The sequence below is a fragment of the Corvus hawaiiensis genome, chromosome 1, assembly GCF_020740725.1.
Source record: "Corvus hawaiiensis isolate bCorHaw1 chromosome 1, bCorHaw1.pri.cur, whole genome shotgun sequence".
NCBI lineage: Eukaryota > Metazoa > Chordata > Aves > Passeriformes > Corvidae > Corvus > Corvus hawaiiensis.
Window position 1 is genome coordinate 712,621 of NC_063213.1, and position 17,806 is coordinate 730,426.

General features: G+C 58.3%; 1 protein-coding gene across 8 annotated transcripts in view; it reads right to left on the reverse strand.

Annotated features, from left to right (window-relative positions):
• Window positions 1-304: 304 nt before the first annotated feature.
• MAP4 (microtubule associated protein 4) overlaps window positions 305-17,806 on the reverse strand; it is a 153,023-nt gene continuing 135,521 nt past the window's right edge. For 4 of the 8 annotated variants that reach the window (XM_048296567.1, XM_048296261.1, XM_048296186.1 and 1 more), the window contains 5 exons: window positions 17,405-17,530; window positions 15,155-15,247; window positions 10,825-10,906; window positions 8,310-8,422; window positions 305-5,576 (listed from right to left, as the gene is read on the reverse strand). In XM_048296567.1, coding sequence (XP_048152524.1) covers window positions 5,373-5,576; window positions 8,310-8,422; window positions 10,825-10,906; window positions 15,155-15,247; window positions 17,405-17,530 — 618 coding nt within the window. In that variant the 3' untranslated portion in view covers window positions 305-5,372. The other 4 variants (XM_048296403.1, XM_048296330.1, XM_048296494.1 and 1 more) reach the window with 4 other exon arrangements.

A 17,806-nucleotide genomic window follows, 5' to 3' on the forward strand; every position in this document is an offset into this window, starting at 1 on the left:
AGTGGCCAGGGGCACCTCCTGGGAGGTGCCGGTGCCCTCTGGCTGTGCCAGCTGTGTTGGCTGTGCCAGCTGTTCCAGCTGTGCCATGGGCACCACAGGGCCTCGTGTCAGCCCAAAGCCCCCTCCCCTCTGAGCGCAGGAGCAAAGCCAGGGAGGGAAATTCTCTTGTGGCTGAAATCAGAGACACCCGAATTCCTTCAGCCCCCTCCTTAGCGCTCTGCCAGCACCACCTCAGGTGCCCCGGACTGTGCCATCGCCCCCCGCCCGGCCCTCCTGCCCCACAGAGTCACACCAGCCTGAGGAGGAACATCTAGAAGCTTTATTTCAACCCTTTACAATAGTAAAATCACAACATCAAGTCAGGAAATGTTGCTAAGGAGACGACGCTCTTACAGCCCCCGGGGAGGGGAGACACAAAGGCAGAAGCAACCGGTGGGTTCCCCCCGGGCCGGGGGCTCTGCCCCGGCCCCCCCAGAGCTGTTGTCTCACACCAAGCACAGACCTCCCCTCTCCAGCCCTCGCCTCCCCCACCACGGCGCAGGGACAGCGGAGTCTCCCCCTCCTCGGGCACCCCCTGCAGAATAATCCTATGACACAAAATAATAATAATACGTCACATTTAGAGAACACGTCACGCGCTGCTCACGCCTCACAACAGCCCGGTGAGGTAAAATTGAATCCCCCCCACCTTTGCAGATGGGGAAACTGAGGCAGAGAGGTTGAGTGGCTTCCCGAGACCACGGAGGGAGCCAAGAGCCGGGATCAGCCTCCGGGCTGCTGCGCCCCGAGCCCTCCTCCCCGGCCGCACCGCCCCGCACCCCGCGGTCACTCCCCTCGCTCCTGACTCGGTGTTCTGCGTTACGGGACAGCGGGAGCTGCGGGCGATGCCGAACGCTGCGGTGGGATGGGCACGACGGGCGCGGTGGAGCCTCGTGGGTGATTTCGGCCGGCGGGACCCGTGCGAGGAGGGCGGAAGGCGAACGCTGCCTGGGCTGGAGCTCGGGTGGGGAGGGAGGGAGGAAGGGAGGAGAGCCGGAGCCCTTCAGAGCCCTTTCCGTGCTGCTGCCTCCCGGGGCCGCTTGCCCCCTACCCGCCGGCTCCGCGGGCCACGCGGCCTTGGGGGGACACTTCTCCCGAGCCTGGAGGCTGCTGGGCCCCCCAGCCACGGCCACTCGGCCTTGGGGTGACATTTATCCCGAGCCTGGAGGCTGCTGGGCCCCCCAGCCACGGCCACTCGGCCTCGGCAGGGCCGGCACCGACGGCGGCCGCGGCTCCGCAGGGACTCGGCCCTGCCCTCAGGGGAGCCCTGTCACCCCGAGGACGCCACCGACATCAAGCTCCAAGAAAACTAGAAATTCTGCCTAAACACGAACACACGAGGGTCCCGGGGCCCCTCTCACACACCGACACTACGCGGGGACAACGCGAGGGGCAGCGTAGAAAAACTACATTCAGTTTGCGGCCGGGAGCCGACCGGGAGCCACGCGCTGGGGCAGCCGCGGCCTCGAGCACACAAACTCGGTTACTTGAATGTACTTGTTAACAGTATAAAAAGCCCAAAGTAACTGTATATGCCACTGATATGCCGGGAGACGCCGGGCCGCGGCTGCTGCCGGCCGGGGTGGAGCTCCCGCCCAGCCCTGCCCCGGCCCGCGCCGCTCCCTCGCCTCCCCTCCGGCAGCTCGGCCCCTCCAAAGGCTCGTCCCGAGCTCTGCAAAGGCCTTTGCTGAGCATCCTGCCCGGAGCGAGCCGGCAGCGCCCGCCTGGCCCCGCGCAGCCCCTGCCCAGCCCAGAGCCCCCCAGCGCAGCCAAAGCCAAGACCCCCGGCGCCAGCTCAGGACAGGAACGTGTACATTCAACTTGCATCTCAGTCGGAGCACAACTCCTGTTCTTCCCGGGATTTGCTGCCTCCAGCCCTCGATGGAGCCAGCGGTGCCCGCAGGCCCTTCCCACGCGCGGCCCCCCAGCAGCGTTTAAGGTCTCAGCACTGCCCAGCTCATCCCACCTCCCCAGACAGGAAACTAAAGTCATTCCCACCACACACGGCTCCTTCCCAGGCTAGCAATATGTACAGCCGCTTCCTCAAAATAAAGTTAAAAAAGAAATCCTTATTAAAACTGAAGCTGTCCTAGAAACACCACGGCAATCTAGTGTATCTGGATTTAGTTTGTCAGCTAAACACAGGCACAACAAGTGTTAGAGAAGTGGCACAGAAGCACAGGCCGGGGGCTCAGCTGGGCTGGGGTTTGGGCAGGGACAGGCCTGGGCACCGCATGCAGCCACCACGGCCCGGCCAGGGCCGCCCAGCGCTCAGGAAATCAGAAATCGGATAAAAGCAATGCAGGGAGAAGGTGACACCACTGTCCCTTTGCAGCGGGGCAGGGCTTGTTTGCTTTTTGCAATCTCAGAAGATAAAAGTGCAATGTTGCCACTTGCCTTCCTCCTGCAGTCCCTGAACTGGGACCTGGCTGCCTCCCTTTGCCCGGGGCACCCCGGGAATCTCATCCCAGGGCACCCAGGGAATCTCATCCTGGGGCATTCCAGGCCACCACAGGCCTGGGGTGCCCCAGGGAAGGCAGCGAGAGTAACATGACATCTCAGCCTCCACCTCCTCTTTGGTTGCCTGCGAACATCTCCAGCTGCTGCCCATCGGCACAAACCCTGCTCCCAGCGCCCCTGCCTGGCCCGTGAGCCCGGAGCTCGGCTCCAGCCCGTGCCAAGACCCTGTGGCTGGTCACAGGCCCAGGAACCAGGCTCCAGGCAGGGAAACAGGCTCCAGGCTGGGAACCAGGCTCCATGCCGGGAACCAGGCTCCAGGCTGGGAACCAGGCTCCAAGAAGGGAACCAGGCTCTATGCCGGGAACAAGGCTCCAGGCTGGGAACCAGGCTCCAAGAAGGGAACCAGGCTCCAAGAAGGGAACCAGGCTCCAGGCTGGGAACCAGGCTCCAAGAAGGGAACCAGGCTCCAAGAAGGGAACCAGGCTCCAGGCTGGGAACCAGGCTCCAAGAAGGGAACCAGGCTCCAAGAAGGGAACCAGGCTCCAGGCTGGGAACCAGGCTCTATGCCGGGAACAAGGCTCCAGGCTGGGAACCAGGCTCCAAGAAGGGAACCAGGCTCCAGGCTGGGAACCAGGCTCCAAGAAGGGAACCAGGCTCCAGGCAGGGAACCAGGCTCCAAGAAGGGAACCAGGCTCCAGGCTGGGAACCAGGCTCCAAGAAGGGAACCAGGCTCCAGGCCCAGAACCAGGCTCCAGGCTGGGAACCAGGCCTCAGGCTCACCGTCCTGCTGAGGGGCTCATCCTGCTCCTCTCCTCTCCTTCAAATTTTCCCTCAATTCAAGTGTTGGAAAAATCAACCAGACCAAAGCCAAGGCTGCCAAGCTGAAGCTGGTGTGTAGAATTTAGCAGTAAAGAAAGAAGGAAGCGTCACGGGAGGGCAGTGATATATACCGGGATACAGGGAACGAACAGGGGCTCCGGGGAATGGGCCCGGCTCCAGCTCCTCCCTCCGAGCGAGGGCCGGGTGGCGGTGGCTGCTCCAGGGAATGCCGGGGACACACAGGGACACACAGGGAGGGCAGGGAGCGACGGCATGGCCGCGCTCCCCGGCTGGGGTCACAGGGATGTGGAAGGGAGCGGAGAGGTGGGGAGGAGGAGGAGGAGGAGGAGGAGGAGGAGGAGGAGGAGGAGGAGGAGGAGGAAGAAGAGGAGGAAGAAGAGGAAGGGAAGCACTGAGAGGTCTCTGGGTATATATAACCGCCCCTTTCAGGTGCAAATCTGCATCACTCGTTTAAATTTGTATTCAGATGAAAAAGCACTTATGAAACTACCAGACGACTTTGATGCAAACTAGTACATTTTAATGCCATTTTATTAGAAATCATGCAAACTTTAATATAAAAAATACAAGTGCAATAAGAATCTTTGTGTGTAAATACAGATTCCGGGTTATCGTGTCATTGTCGGCTTCCCAAAGAAATATTCCCACAAGCACGAGAAGCTGCAGGCTTCCCTCTGTCCCCTCCTGGAGCAGCCCCCCTTAGCACACGCCTGGTTCAGTTCTCTTTGATCCCAGTGTTTTGTTACTCTGCTCTTTTTTTTTTTTTTGCTTTAAATTAGTTTGACCACCCAAGAACACTTTTCTTTTCTTTTAATTTATTTACATTTCGTTTCTTTAGTGTCATTTGAAACGAGGAGCTCCAAGAGTGGTTAAATCTCCTTCCTAGTCAGAGCTGCAACTCCCTGGCACCAACCCCGCCCTGCTGCCCGGCCGAGGGCTCCCGGCCCCATCCCGGGATGAGCGCTCCCTTCCCTTCTCCCTGCTGCCTCCGCGGCCCTGCTCATCCCGACGCTCGGGTCCCCCATCCATCACCCCACTAAAACCACACACACCCCACGCACCCCCCACGCACCCACGGACCTGCTGCAGCCTCGGAACTCCCGGCCTGCGCCCTCCTGCCCCGCCACGGCCGCCTCCTGCCTCCCTCAGCCTCGGCCCTGGAAAAACGGGAGAAATCCCAGGGCTCGGCCGTGCCGTTATAAATAAACCACCTTTGCAGAAGGCACCCCGGGGAGGGCTCACGAGCGTCAATTAACACATCTCGAGGTCAACACAGGCTCCACCTGAGCTCTCACAGCTCAAAGTTTGCCCTTTACACATTCCTGTGCCTTTCATTCCAGACATGGCTTAATCCCATGAACTCGCTCCATCGTTTTAAAATATTAAAAAAAAAACCCAAACAACAACAAAGAAGTTACAATGGCTGGATATGTCAGTAAGAAGCCAACACGGCAGCAGCGGTTAAATGTCCCTACTCTCCTACGGGTCAGAAAAGAAGGAAAGAGAAAAGGAAACTTAGCACGGGTTCGTAACACCATAAATCATCAACACTTCGTCACAAAGAATAAAAGGTTCAAGTCAACAGTTAAAACAGCCTAACGAGTGTGGAGGGGATTTATCAGCATCCCACAGGCGGCAGAAACTGAAGCGGCGAGGAGGGAAGGGGTTCAAAAAAGAGACAGAAAGAAAGATCACAGCTTATCCCTGTTAACTCGGCCTGGCCTCAGCCCGCACCCCGCGGGGCTCTGCTCTGTCCCCGCCGCTGGCACAGCCCGGGAGCCGCGCGGGCCCGGCCCCGACGCGACATCAACACTCGAGAGTCACCCCAGGCCAACGGGACGGGCACGGAGAGGGAGGGGAGCCCCTTTCCAGCCGCCGAGGGACCCCCAGCCCGGGCGGGGCCGGGTCCCCGGGACGCTCCGAGCTCCAGAGAGGCCCAGCCCATGGAACACCGTCCCCTTCCCACCTAAAGCCAGAGCCGCGTTAAGAGAGCCAAGCTGGGGTCCCCGGGGCGTGTGGAGCGGGGCTGGGGGTCACAAGCCTTGCTGGGAGGGCGCGGCCAGGGGCGCCGGCAGCGGTGACGGGGAGGCGACGGAGCCCAGGCTGTCGCTGGCGGAGGTGCTACGCCGGGGGCAGGTGCTGCTGGAAAGGGTGGGGGGTTTGGAAACGACAATTTCTGCTCCGTGGTCTGTTCGAGCCTTGGCCTTCGCACGGAACGTCAGCTTGTGAGACTCAATCTGCAGCGACACAAGGGCAGGGGACAAGGGGACACGGGGAGAGGAGGAGACAAGGGACAGGAGGGGAATGGAAGACGATACCATAATGTCATCATTAGATGCCTGGAAGATAAAAGGCAATTTTCTGAATTAAAAGAAAGGCACCACAAGCCTGCAGACGTCGCTACCAGCGGTGGGGGCTGCGGTGGCAGCGACGCCGCCGTGCCCGGGGCTGCCGGGCTCCCTCCCCCCGGCTCGGGCGGGGCCCGCGGGCACTTACTTGTTTCTTGGATGTGAGTGTCGAGGCTCTGCATTTCCCTTTGGTCGGCGGTGCTGAGGGCGGCCAGGGCCGGCCCCACGCCGTTCTCCCGCAGCGCGGGGGCCGCGGGCACCGGGCCCGGCCCCGCTCCGTTCGCCGGCGGGAGCTGCGCCGGCTCCGCGCCGCCCTCGGCCTACAATGACAATCGTGGGCACGGGTCAATAGCGACGGGGACGGTGGGGAGGGTCGCAGGGACGGGAGGCGATGGGAGCGGGAATCTCCGCTCCTGGGAAAGCAGATCCTGCCCGGCCATGCGGGGTCTCACAGACCCCGGGGCCCTGGAGCTCAGCGCCTGCTCCCTCACACACAGCTGGACAGCCTGGAACACAGTCCAGGGAACGGCACAGGGGCCAGGGAATGGCAAGGACAAAGCCCAGTGCTCCGAGGGCACCCTAGGGCTGGTGGGTGGGGTGGGGTCACTGCTGTGACAGTGGATCATGACCTGGGGACACCCAGAGCAGCTGTGGCTGCCCCTGGATCCCTGGCAGTGTCCAAGGCCAGGCTGGACATTGGGGCTTGGAGCAGCCTGGGATAGTGGGAGGTGGAATGGGGTGATTCTCAAGGTCCCTTCCATCCCAACCCACTCCAGCATTCTGTGCTTCTAACACATGGTGGGTCCCAAGCCAGGAAGGCCAAGTTCACACAAGGAGCTCATTTTCCCTTGATGCTGAGCCATGAACCAGGACTGTGACTTCAGAGAATCCCATCCTGGTCTGATCTCACACCAGAGCTGCTCATCCCACCTGGAGTCACTGCCTTTTACTGGCCCTGGCAGAGAGCTGAGCCCTCCTGCCCTTGGAGAGGAGTCTGCTGCCCTGGGGGGATCCCACTGGGAGCGACGGATTCGCTTGGAAAGACACTGGGACACCACCAACAGTGCCAGGCAGTGTCACCACAGACACCCGCAGAGAGGGGGGAACACACTCCAAAATCAGACTAAATCTGAACAGGTGAGATTTTGGAACTTGGGTGAAAGCACCAGTCACCAGCAAACAGCACCAGTGTACAGACCAGACACTCCAGTTCACTGGAATTCTGTCAGAGAAAGTTCCAGACTCCTCCCAACACAGCAGCAGCTTCTCCAGCTCCTTCCAGCTTTCCCTGAGCCATGATTTGCCAGGATGGAGTTTCCAGACAGGGCTGGAGACAGGAGAATCCTGATGCATCCCCAGTGGCCATCCCCTCTCCCCCCGCTTTACCAGGAATCACTGAGCACACGCTCAATCCACTCGGGAATGCCGCTGCCCCTCAGGACTGGCATCACTGATTTCCAGTGCACCCAGGGCTCAACACAACGGCTCCAGCCCAGCTCTGAGCCCTTCCACCACACACAGATCCTCAGACAAACCAAGGCTGGCACAACCAGGGAATCCAAGTGCTTGGAGGCGTTTCTCCTGGGTCTGCCTGTCCTGCTGGCAGCTCCCAGAGGGGTTTTCTCTGCTTCCAGAGCCAACGGCCCATTTCAGAAGCAGCATCTTCTCAGACCTCACATCTGGGAGAGGGACTTTTCCTGAAGGCATGGGGTGACAGGACATGGGGGAATGGCCTTAGGCTGAAGGAGAGCAGGGTTAGATGGGATATTGGGAAGGAATTCCTGGCTGGGAGGGTGGGCAGGCCCTGGCACAGGGTGCCCAGAGCAGCTGGGGCTGCCCCTGGATCCCTGGCAGTGCCCAAGGCCAGGCTGGACATTGGGGCTGGGAGCAGCCTGGGACAGTGGGAGGTGTCCCTGCCCATGGCAGGGGTGGCACTGGATGGGCTTTAAGGTCCCTTCCAGCAACTCCCTAAGCACAATTCCCAGCTCCCTGGGGTTGTGCCAGGCCCACATGTTCCTCAGGGAGGGAATGTCCCCTGCCTGAGCACAGATGTCCCATTGCTGCAGCCAGACCTGAATGTGCAGAGCCAAGGCTGGGGACAGTTTGTGTTCCTGCGGGAGAAGGGCTGAGTCACAGCCATGAGAGCTGGGATCTGTTCTCATCCTCACACCAACAGGGCTGAGGGACCGGGCTCGACGGATCCCTTCCAGCTCAGGATATCCCATGATTCTGCAAATGCTCTGCCAGGTGCTCTCTCCCAGCACAGAGCACATGGATCTCACCAGCTTTCACTGGGGGTGAAGGCCACTGCAGCCCCTCTGCTGGGCTCACAGCTTGGAGCAATCCCTGCTCCCACATTCCAAGAGGAAGGATGGAGATGGGCAGTGCCAGCCCTTGGGAACGCCCAGCAGGGTCAGGCACCCCGAGGTGGGTCCCAGCTCTCTCCTTTCCAACCATCCTCATCCCGGGCTCCAGCCTCACTCCCGGGGTGCAGAGCACAGGCCTCAGAAACAAGGAGGCTGGAACAGGCTGTGGTGGAGGAGCTGCACTTCAGGAACAGCAGGAGAAGGACAAGAACTGGATCAAAACCATTCCCTGGCTGTGCCAGACCCCTGCACTCACCTTGACGGCTCCTCCGGCCGGCGAGTGTCCCACGTTGTCCAGAGATCCCACTTTGGCCTGGGCCTTCTCCTTGAAGTTCAGCTTCTGGTTCTCGATTTTGACATCTCCTCCCCCTGCAGGGACAGGGAGCAGGGCTGAGTTTGGGGAAGCTCCCAGCAGTCCCATCCAGGTGTTCCCTTCCCAGCCCCGCCCCAGAACCGCTGGGGACCCTTTGGAGCAGGGACAGGACAAGTTCCACATTCATTGGCTCAGCCTCTCCCCAGGAAAAGTTTGGTTTCAAACTGGAAGACCAAAGTTGGTGATTTCCAGCTGTGCCAGCAAACAGGGCCCTGGGGAATGCTGCACATGCAGGCAGGCTGGAGAGATCCTCCCTGGATCTGCTCCTGAGGCTGCCTCCTTCCCCAGAGCTGCGAAATCCCACCCCTCACTGGTGCCATTCCAAGGCTGACTCCTACTGCTCCTGTCCCTGTCCTGCCCAGGCCTCTCCAGCTCAGCCATCTGTGCACTCATTGGTGCCAGGACACCTCCTGCTCCTCTGTGTCACTGCCTTCCTGCCCTCCTTATCCCTTCCCGCTGCTGCTCCAGCCCTGGGATCCCCGGGCACCCCTGCCTGCCTGGCCAGCTCCTCCCTGGCACACACCCGACCTGTGGCTCCACAGGCAGGAGAAGCCTGGGGGGAACTGAAGAAACACTGCAGGTTCAGGAGAACGTGGAGGTCAGAAAGAAACCTGCAGAATTTTAGCAAGATTTTCCAGAACGGAATAGATTCGAGTTCCCATTAATCACAGAATACAGAATCCTGGAATGGGTTGGGTTGGGTTGGAAGGGGCCTTAAAGTCCATCCAGTGCCACCCCTGCCATGGGCAGGGACACCTCCCACTGTCCCAGGCTGCTCCCAGCCCCAATGTCCAGTCTGGCCTTGGGCACTGCCAGGGATCCAGGGGCAGCCCCAGCTGCTCTGGGAATTCCAGCCCAGCCCCTCCCCACCCTCCCAGCCAGCAATTCCCAATTCCCAATCTCCCATCCAGCCCTGCCCTCTGGCACTGGGAAGCCATTCCCTGTGTCCTGTCCCTCCAGGCCCTTGGAAATAGTCTCTCCCCATCTTTCTTGGCTCCTTGCAGGTCCTGGAAGGCCACAATGAGGTCACCCCAAAACCTTCTCTTCTCCAGGGTGAACAATGCCAACTCTCCCAGCCCTTCCTCCCAGGGGAAATGCTCCATCCCTCTGACCACAGTGGTGCTTCCTTTATTGATAAATCAGACTGTGCACACACCCACAGGTTGGAATCATGGATCTTAAGGATCATTCCCACCCCCCTGCGTGGCCAGGGCCACCTTGCACCGGCTGCAGTCCAGGTTCCAGCAGCCTCTCCAAAGCCCAGCTGAAGTCCTGCTCAGCACAACTTTGCTTCCCAGTGACATCATTAAACCTTCAGCCCCCTCTGGAAGCCCGGCGTGGCCAACGGCAGAAACCAACGGATTTGGTCCAACAAAACCAGTTAAACCCAGTGGGAGCCGCTGGCAGGGTGGCTGTGCTTTCATCAGGCCGGGACAAGGGCACTGATTGTCACTCCCAGCTCGTTACTGCCGAGCGCTGAGCACGCAGAGGTCGCGGCCGTGGCAGCGCGTCCCCAACGCCGGAGCGCGCTCGGAGCCGCTGGAGCGAGGGCTCCTGCAGCAGGGTGAGCTGCCCGGACCTGGCAGGCTGGGGAGGGCGCAGGGGACTCCCAGAGGGGACAAAGACCAGCCTGTGGTGCTTGTTCCCAGCCCGTGGTGCTTGTTCCCAGCCCTGGGCAGTGAACTCTGTCCCTCGTGCGCGGGCTGTGCCGGCGGCAGCGTTCTCGGGCGGAGAAGTGTCCCCAGACACCACAGGGCCAGCCAAGGGCACTGAACTGACCATTCCTCAGGCCAAGCCAGGGGCCTCCAGCCCCAGGACCTTGGGCTGGGCACAGCTTGGGGAGAAACCTGAGATTCCCAGGAATTCACGCAGAGCAACCGCTGTGTTCTCAGGGGGAGCAGATAATTCCCGCACACTCATCCCAGAAAATTCATCAAAGGGCCAAAGGGTTTTCTGTGAGGCAGGAGCTGCCATGGACTCAAGGCTGAAAGGACCCTTGCATGTGCTCTGAAGAATTGGAGGGAATTTCCTTTATCCTTCCATGTTCCATGAACATCCTTGGATGTTCCGAGTGCCCCAATGCCCTCTGTGAGCATGGATGAAGCTTCCTGCTATGGTCACAGAAGCATCCACGTTTTCCTTCTCAAATGACCAGGAAAAGCAGAAATGAGTCGAAGCTGTAGATTATCTTCACAGGCAAGAGGACATCCCACATCTAATCCCCCTCTCTGCTCATGAAACCCCCAGGAATTGTGGAAGAAGCATTTTTAGGGATTTCCAGAAGCACTGAGGACACCCCCTGAAAGCAACAAACCCCTTAAACTATTTCAGTCACAATCCAGGACTGTGTTAAAGGGACAAAACATACAGAGAAATGAGGAAATGGTGAAATTCCTACCTGGCTTATGCTTGATGTTTGCTTTAGATCCACACTTGGAGGACACTTTGGAAAGGTCGACTTTCTTGTTCTGGATCTGCACCTGGAGAGACAAAAAGCAGCAGCTGAGCACAGAGAAACCTCTCCAGACTCTGGAGGCCAAAGCACCACGTTGTGCTTCGTGAGTGCCCCTGCTCTCCCACGTTATTCCTGCTGCTGATTCCCAGGAATCCTTCCTGAGCATTCCTGGCCACTGCCAACGCCGCCAGCAGTGCCGGGGTCACTCAGAGCCGGGGGGGTTAAAGTGAGGGACAGAGCTGAGACCAGAGAGCAGCACAGAGGGACAGAACCGGGAATGGGGTTGAGCTCAGGGCACAGCCATGGGGTACAGAAACACTGGGCACAGGGACAATAAAAGCCAACCCCGCTGCCACGCTCCCCACACGGCTCCTGCCCAGCCTGGGGACACGGCCATGGCCTGGGGTCACCTCACAGACCTCCTGCTGCAGGGCCAGGGCCGTGCCACAGCTCCAGCCTCTGCTCTCCACCATCATGTCCAGCCTGGAGAAGGCTCCAGGGAGAGCTCAGAGCCCCTGGCAGGGCCTAAAGGGGCTCCAGGAGAGCTGCAGAGGGACTGGGGACAAGGCCTGGAGGGACAGGAGCCAGGGAATGGCTTCCCACTGCCAGAGGGCAGGGATGGATGGGAGATTGGGAAGGAATTGTTCCCTGGGAGGGTGGGGACGGACTGGAATGAATTTCCCAGAGCAGCTGGGGCTGCCCCTGGATCCCTGGCAGTGCCCAAGGCCAGGTTGGACACTGGGGCTGGGAGCAGCCTGGGACAGTGGGAGGTGTCCCTGCCCATGGCAGGGGGTGACACTGGATGATCCTTAAGGTCCCTCCACTCAAACCAGTCTGGAATTCTCTGAGGGATCACAGTGCCCAGATGGAATGCACTGCTCCAGGAATCCATCCCTCTTGAAGACCAATGCCAGAGGTGAGAGCAGCCACCAGCTGGGACCAGCAGGCTCAGAAGTTCTGCTGCAGGTCAGTGCACAGAGAAAATCCACAGATTTCCTTTAGAATGTGACAAGAATTCCTCCACCCACCAGCCACTCGAGGAGTTTACTGAGAGTTCCCAGGATCATTTGCCATAACTCTTCCTTGGGAAGAGTGGATCCTCCTGCTCTGTGTGCACAGGGAGGAGGCCCAGGAGGAGCAGCACAGCACAGCTCAGCCTCCTGCCATGGCCCCACGGCCCCAGCTCAGGGACAGCCTCAAAAGGTCAGTCACAGACCCTGATTTGGTTGTCTCAGGGGCTGAGTCAAGTTACTAAAGCTTTAATCACCAGTCCTTGCTTGCTTGGAGCTGGGATGAGACTGAATTTATTTCACAGAATGCACTTTGAAATCCTGCTGTTTGTCACCAGCTGTGGCTCCTGAGCTGAGATCCCAACTGTCCCACCTGCATGGAAGGGTGTGTTTGTAGGATTTCTAACAGGGGCTGGGTCTGCACCTTGGGATTGCACTGAGAGAGCCAAACACAGACTCTGGTGCCAGAAACAAACTGGAGCTTTGACAGAGGCTCAGGTGGGGAGTGTGAGCCTCAGCTCTTGTTGGCTTTTCTGTCTCTGACCACTTCCCAATCCATCTAAGCAGGCCAAGCCACAGGACAGAGAAACATGGACACTCCAAAGCCCCTTCAGACCTTCACCAACACAGACATCGCCACACTTTGTAAAATCTACCTCTGTACTGCTTTCTTTGAACAGAAAACTTGGTCAAAGGTTGGACTTGATGGTCTTGGAGATCTTCTCCAACCTCAGTGGTTCTGAGAGTGGGAAATACTAAACAAAAATACGACAACAGCTTTTCCCCAGGAAACTGAACTATGTTTGTGCCGAGGTATTTCTGGTGAGTGTAACGTGAGCAGGAACAACTTCTGCTTCTGGGCACGGCTTCTGGGGAATCTGGGCATGGAGAAGAAATTATGTCCTTGTATAGAGGGCAAAATGGGCACCTGAACAGAGACCCAGCCTGGAGCCTCTTGGGGGAGTAGCAGGACAATGCCCTTGGATCCCTGGGAGTGTCCCAGGCCAGGCTGGACAGGGCTTGGAACAACCTGGGGTAGTGGAAGATTTCCTGCCCATGGCAGGGGTGGCACTCAATGATCTGTAAGTCCTACCCAACCCAAACCATTCCATGCCCACCACTTCTACCAGAGCAACCCTAAAGCTCAATCAGAAATTGTTTCTAAACCACAAGTCTTGTCCACAGGATTCCTGAAAGCTTTAACTGAAGGCACAGACCAGAACAGACGTTCCAGACAGACCCACCAGGGAATTCAGCACTGGGAATTCTATCAAAAGTGATCATTACAACCACTTGAACAAGAAAACATCTGGGAAGAGGTCACTAAAGTCACAGTGCCTCAAAGGGAGCGAGAAGATATAAAAATGAATAAAAGAAAATTATTTACTGGGAAGACAGACTGGGCACTCACATCCACACTGCCTGTGCTGGAGGGCTGGGAATGCTTGCCTGGAGCTGCTCTGGGAGCATTTGGAACCTGGAAATGATCTTTGGGCTCTGAAAATGCAGAATAAAGAGCTGCTCAAGTGGTTGAGCAAGGAGCAAAACTGCAGTGGTGAAAGGAGAGTGTGGGAGAGGAGAAGAGAAGAAAGCAGGGACACAGCTGTCCCTGGCTGGGAATGCCTGGCAGTGAAGAGGGAAGGACAGGATGGTGATCCATGAGCGGAAGGACGCTTCACTGGCGCAGTTCATTAGGCAAGAAAAGATCTCCCACATTTCAATCCCATTTCTGGTAGCCTGAAAAAACAGGACAGGCACCAGTGAGGCTCCTGAAAGGCTGAACAAGATGAAGGTGGCAAAATTGAAGTGGTTAATAAAATGCAGCTCCTTGGAGTGCACAGACAGGGAAATGCCACCAGCTGCTCCAGAAACTGTCACCAGTGTGGCCAAAGGCACTTCTGCCACTGACTCTGGAACAGCCTGGCCCAGGCTGGGGGACAGAACCAGGTGGAACAGCCAGCAGGAACAGAAACAGGGCTCAAAAACACCCTGAGGGCTCAGCACCAGCCTTCCCAGTTCTCCTGTGTGAGCACTTCCATGGGAAACACTCCCATGAACATGGTCTACATGATGGAAACAGCAAGGGAGAACCGCAAACCCCAAATCCCAAATCCCCAGGCAGCAGGGGTGTGTGTCCAGCGACTGGGGGAGGCAGCCTGGGCTCAGTAGCACAGGTGTGGCCCCAGCATCTGCCTCTGGCCACTGTGGCAACCACCCTGGAGGGAACCAGTTGTTCAGAACACACATTTGGTTGCCACTTGCAAAGATTTGTGGAAAAATCAGTCATGTAGAGGTTCAGCCAGTTGGACATGGATGTCCCAGGAAAAGTGGCCCCCAGCTGGCTCCACAGCCAGGTCCTGAGCAGGGTTTGTGTCACTGGACCAGGCTCCAGCCAGACACCCTGGGCACCTCACCAGATGTGACAGCTGGATGTCACTCCTCGGGAACCCAGGATACGTAAACACCTATGGAAAAACTTCCTTGGGCTCAAGTCCTTCAGTGTCTCTGAAACCACCCAAACTTTGCTCTCCTGAGCCTGTCCTGTGCCAACAGCCCAGCCCAGGTTGGTCAGGGCAGCACAGATCTGCCCCCGAGGCCCCAGACCATGCTCATGCTCTCCCGAGCTGTAGGATCTGCACAGTTAAGCTGGGTTGCCTGGCAGACACTTTGAGCATCTAACACCCCAAACCAAGCTGCAGACACCACCAGATCACCTTTCTATTTTAATGAGCTCAGCCCTGCTGCCAGAGACACCAGCAGCCTTTACATTTAGAAACTAATCTCAGCTCAAAGATTAAGTCCCAGAGTCTTTGCCTGCTCCAAAGTCCTTTTTGTGAAACAAGAAGTGAAATGAGTGTGGCTGCAGCTGGCCCTGTGAGCCAGGGGAGAGTAACAGGCACTTCCAGGCCTTAATGCATGTGCTCTGGGAAATCCGAGTTCCACAGGAGGTCAGGGAGGGAGGAGGTGCCGAGGAGCTCCAGGCGAGTTCAGTCCCAGGCTCAGCCACGTCCCCACCCCGAGTTTGGCCACGGCCAGCCCAGAGAGCAGGAACAGCCGGGGGCAGCTGTGCACTGTGAAACGAACACACTAATTCAGCCTGGCAGCCCGAGGGAAATGCAATAATCCTCCAGCCTGAGTTGTCTCCAGGAGCCCTGGGGCTCTGCCTCAGCTTCTGCCTCCAGCAGAGCATTCCTGAGGCTGGCACACCCAACACGGCACGAGAGGAGTTAGTAGACAGACAGCTTGCCCAGACCCATACTTACATTCCCACCTCCAGGGACATGCTTAATATTGTCCTTGGAACCACACTTGGACTGAACATGGCTGTAGTTCGCTTTTTTGGAGACTATCTGGACCTGGAACGTCACAGAATGGAAAACAACACAAGGGAAGAGGACTGGTTAGAGTTGTCATACGGCAGGAGGGGGCTCTGGAGCAACAGGGACTGTGTGGAACTCGACCCAGTGCAGGGGGGAAGCCACCGAGGAGGAAAGTGAGAGAGAGTGAAGGACAGGAGGCTGCACAGACAGTGTTAGTGCCAGGCTGGGAGCACCGCGGGGAGAACGCTCCCATGGACCCTGCGGAGCCCCGGCGTGGGATGGGACTGCCCGTGGCTGGGGGAAACCTTCCTGGAGCAGGGAGAGCCAGCCCAGAGCCCTGGGACTGCCCGTGGCTGGGGGAAAGCTCCCTGGAGCAGGGAGAGCCAGCCCAGAGCCATTGGGACTGCCCGTGGCTGGGGGAAAGCTTCCTGGAGCAGGGAGAGCCAGCCCAGAGCCATTGGGACTGCCCATGGCTGGGGGAAAGCTTCCTGGAGCAGGGAGAGCCAGCCCAGAGCCATTGGGACTGCCCGTGGCTGGGGGAAAGCTTCCTGGAGCAGGGAGAGCCAGCCCAGAGCCATTGGGACTGCCCGTGGCTGGGGGAAAGCTTCCTGGAGCAGGGAGAGCCAGCCCAGAGCCATTGGGACTGCCCGTGGCCCCAGGAAAGCTCCCTGGAGCAGGGAGAGCCAGCCCAGAGCCATTGGGACTGCCCGTGGCTGGGGGAAACCTTCCTGGAGCAGGGAGAGCCAGCCCAGAGCCATGGGGGTGCCTCTGGCCCCGGGAAAGCTCCCTGGAGCAGGAAGAGCCAGCCCAGAGCCCTGGGACTGCCCGTGGCTGGGGGAAACCTTCCTGGAGCAGGGAGAGCCAGCCCAGAGCCATTGGGGCTGCCCGTGGCCCCAGGAAAGCTCCCTGGAGCAGGGAGAGCCAGCCCAGAGGGATGGGATGAGACTGTCCATGCCCCAGGAAGTCTCCTGGGAGGTTTCCAGCGACAGCTTCCCCAGAGCAGGGAGAGCCAGCCCTCGGAGCCACCGCTCCCAGCACGCTGTGAGCTGCTCCCTGCCCACACCTGGACTGGCTCCAGCCCTGGATAATGTCCCTCCAAACCCGTGGGCAGTAAAGCTGGGTCTGAGAAACATTTTTCCTGTTGAAGGTGGTGAAACCTTCGGTTGAATGATCTCAGATGAGTCCTGTGTTAATGAAATTGTTTCTCCTTTACACTGACTTGGATTTGAGGGCATGAGAATGTGGTTGGTGGTGGCTTGGCAGTGCTGGGGGTGGGGGTGCTTGGGCTCCATGATCTCAGAGAGCTTCTCCAGCCTCAATGATTCTGTGATTTTTAAATACAACAGGAGTAGCTGAGGTGAGCTTTACTCACAGCAGTAACTGGGTTAGGCACCGGTGCTTACAAAGGTTAGTTACAACACAGGTTTAGTCTGGAGTTTTTTACCACAGCACTAACGGGCCCAAGCTGGATCCTGATTTCTACAAAAGGTGATAAACTTGGAGCACAACAGGGATCACCCAACACTCTCACCTGGGCAGGTTCCCAGAGCTCCTCAGCCAGGTCAGAAGGGCTGGATTCAGGGAACAGCAGCTCTGGGAACATACCCGTGCCATGGAGCGTGGGGTGGTTCACTGACTCGCTAGAGGTACAAATCCTGTTCATTCCTGACCATTCCCACCTGATAACATCAGAATTACACTGTGGCACTCCCCCCTCACCCCATCTACTGTACTTTGGAGTAGCCCATCCAATGGTGATGGGCTCATGCATGGAGTTACAGAGTTTTGGTACAACTGGGTCGGGAGTATTACAGGAAAGATGTGAACTCCTTCATTTCTGCAGTCTTACAAGCAGCAGCTCTGAACTCAACCTCTCTGCCTCGTTACAAACTGGTTCTGTGTCAAGAACTGGGTTTAAGGAAACCTCTGATTCAAAGTGAAGCCTGCATTAACCTGCAAGTGAAACTGGAGGACCCTGCTCTGGAAGCCTTTCCAGCAGGTGTGGAGACAGTCGCTCCCTGGAGGAGTTTCCTTGGGAACATCTCAGGGTGCACAGGAGAGGATGGGAAGTGCCTGTGCAAGGAACAGTGCCACTGACAGGAGAGAGCAGGACAGCTGGAGAGGAGGGACAGTGACTCAAAACGGAAACATTTTCCTTCATCTCCCCCAGAGAAAAGTGTGAAAGGAACTCACTTTCCCATTGGGCTGTTTGGGGACCCCCTCTTTTGCTGCGGCTGCTTTAGGAGCCACTTTAGTGCCCGCGCTGGGTTCAGACCTGGGCGCGGCGGCGGCTGAGTCTGGCCTTTTCTCTATTTTCCCCTGGATGGAGACAAAGGGATGATTTCAACCAGCAAAAGCAGAAGTGTGGGCAGGAGCACGGGAACACGGATACGCCTGGTGCAGCAGAGGACCCAGGAGAACTCCTTGCATGCTCTAATTCCCAGGCCAAGGATAATCCCATGCCCAGGAAGGGTGACACTGAGGGTGGGAGGGCACAGCCCCGGGTGGAGCAGGCACCCTGGGGGCACAGAGCAAGGGTTCAGTGCTCCATGTCTCAAAAAGCTCCTGGTGCCCTTCCTCGGGATCCAAGGGACC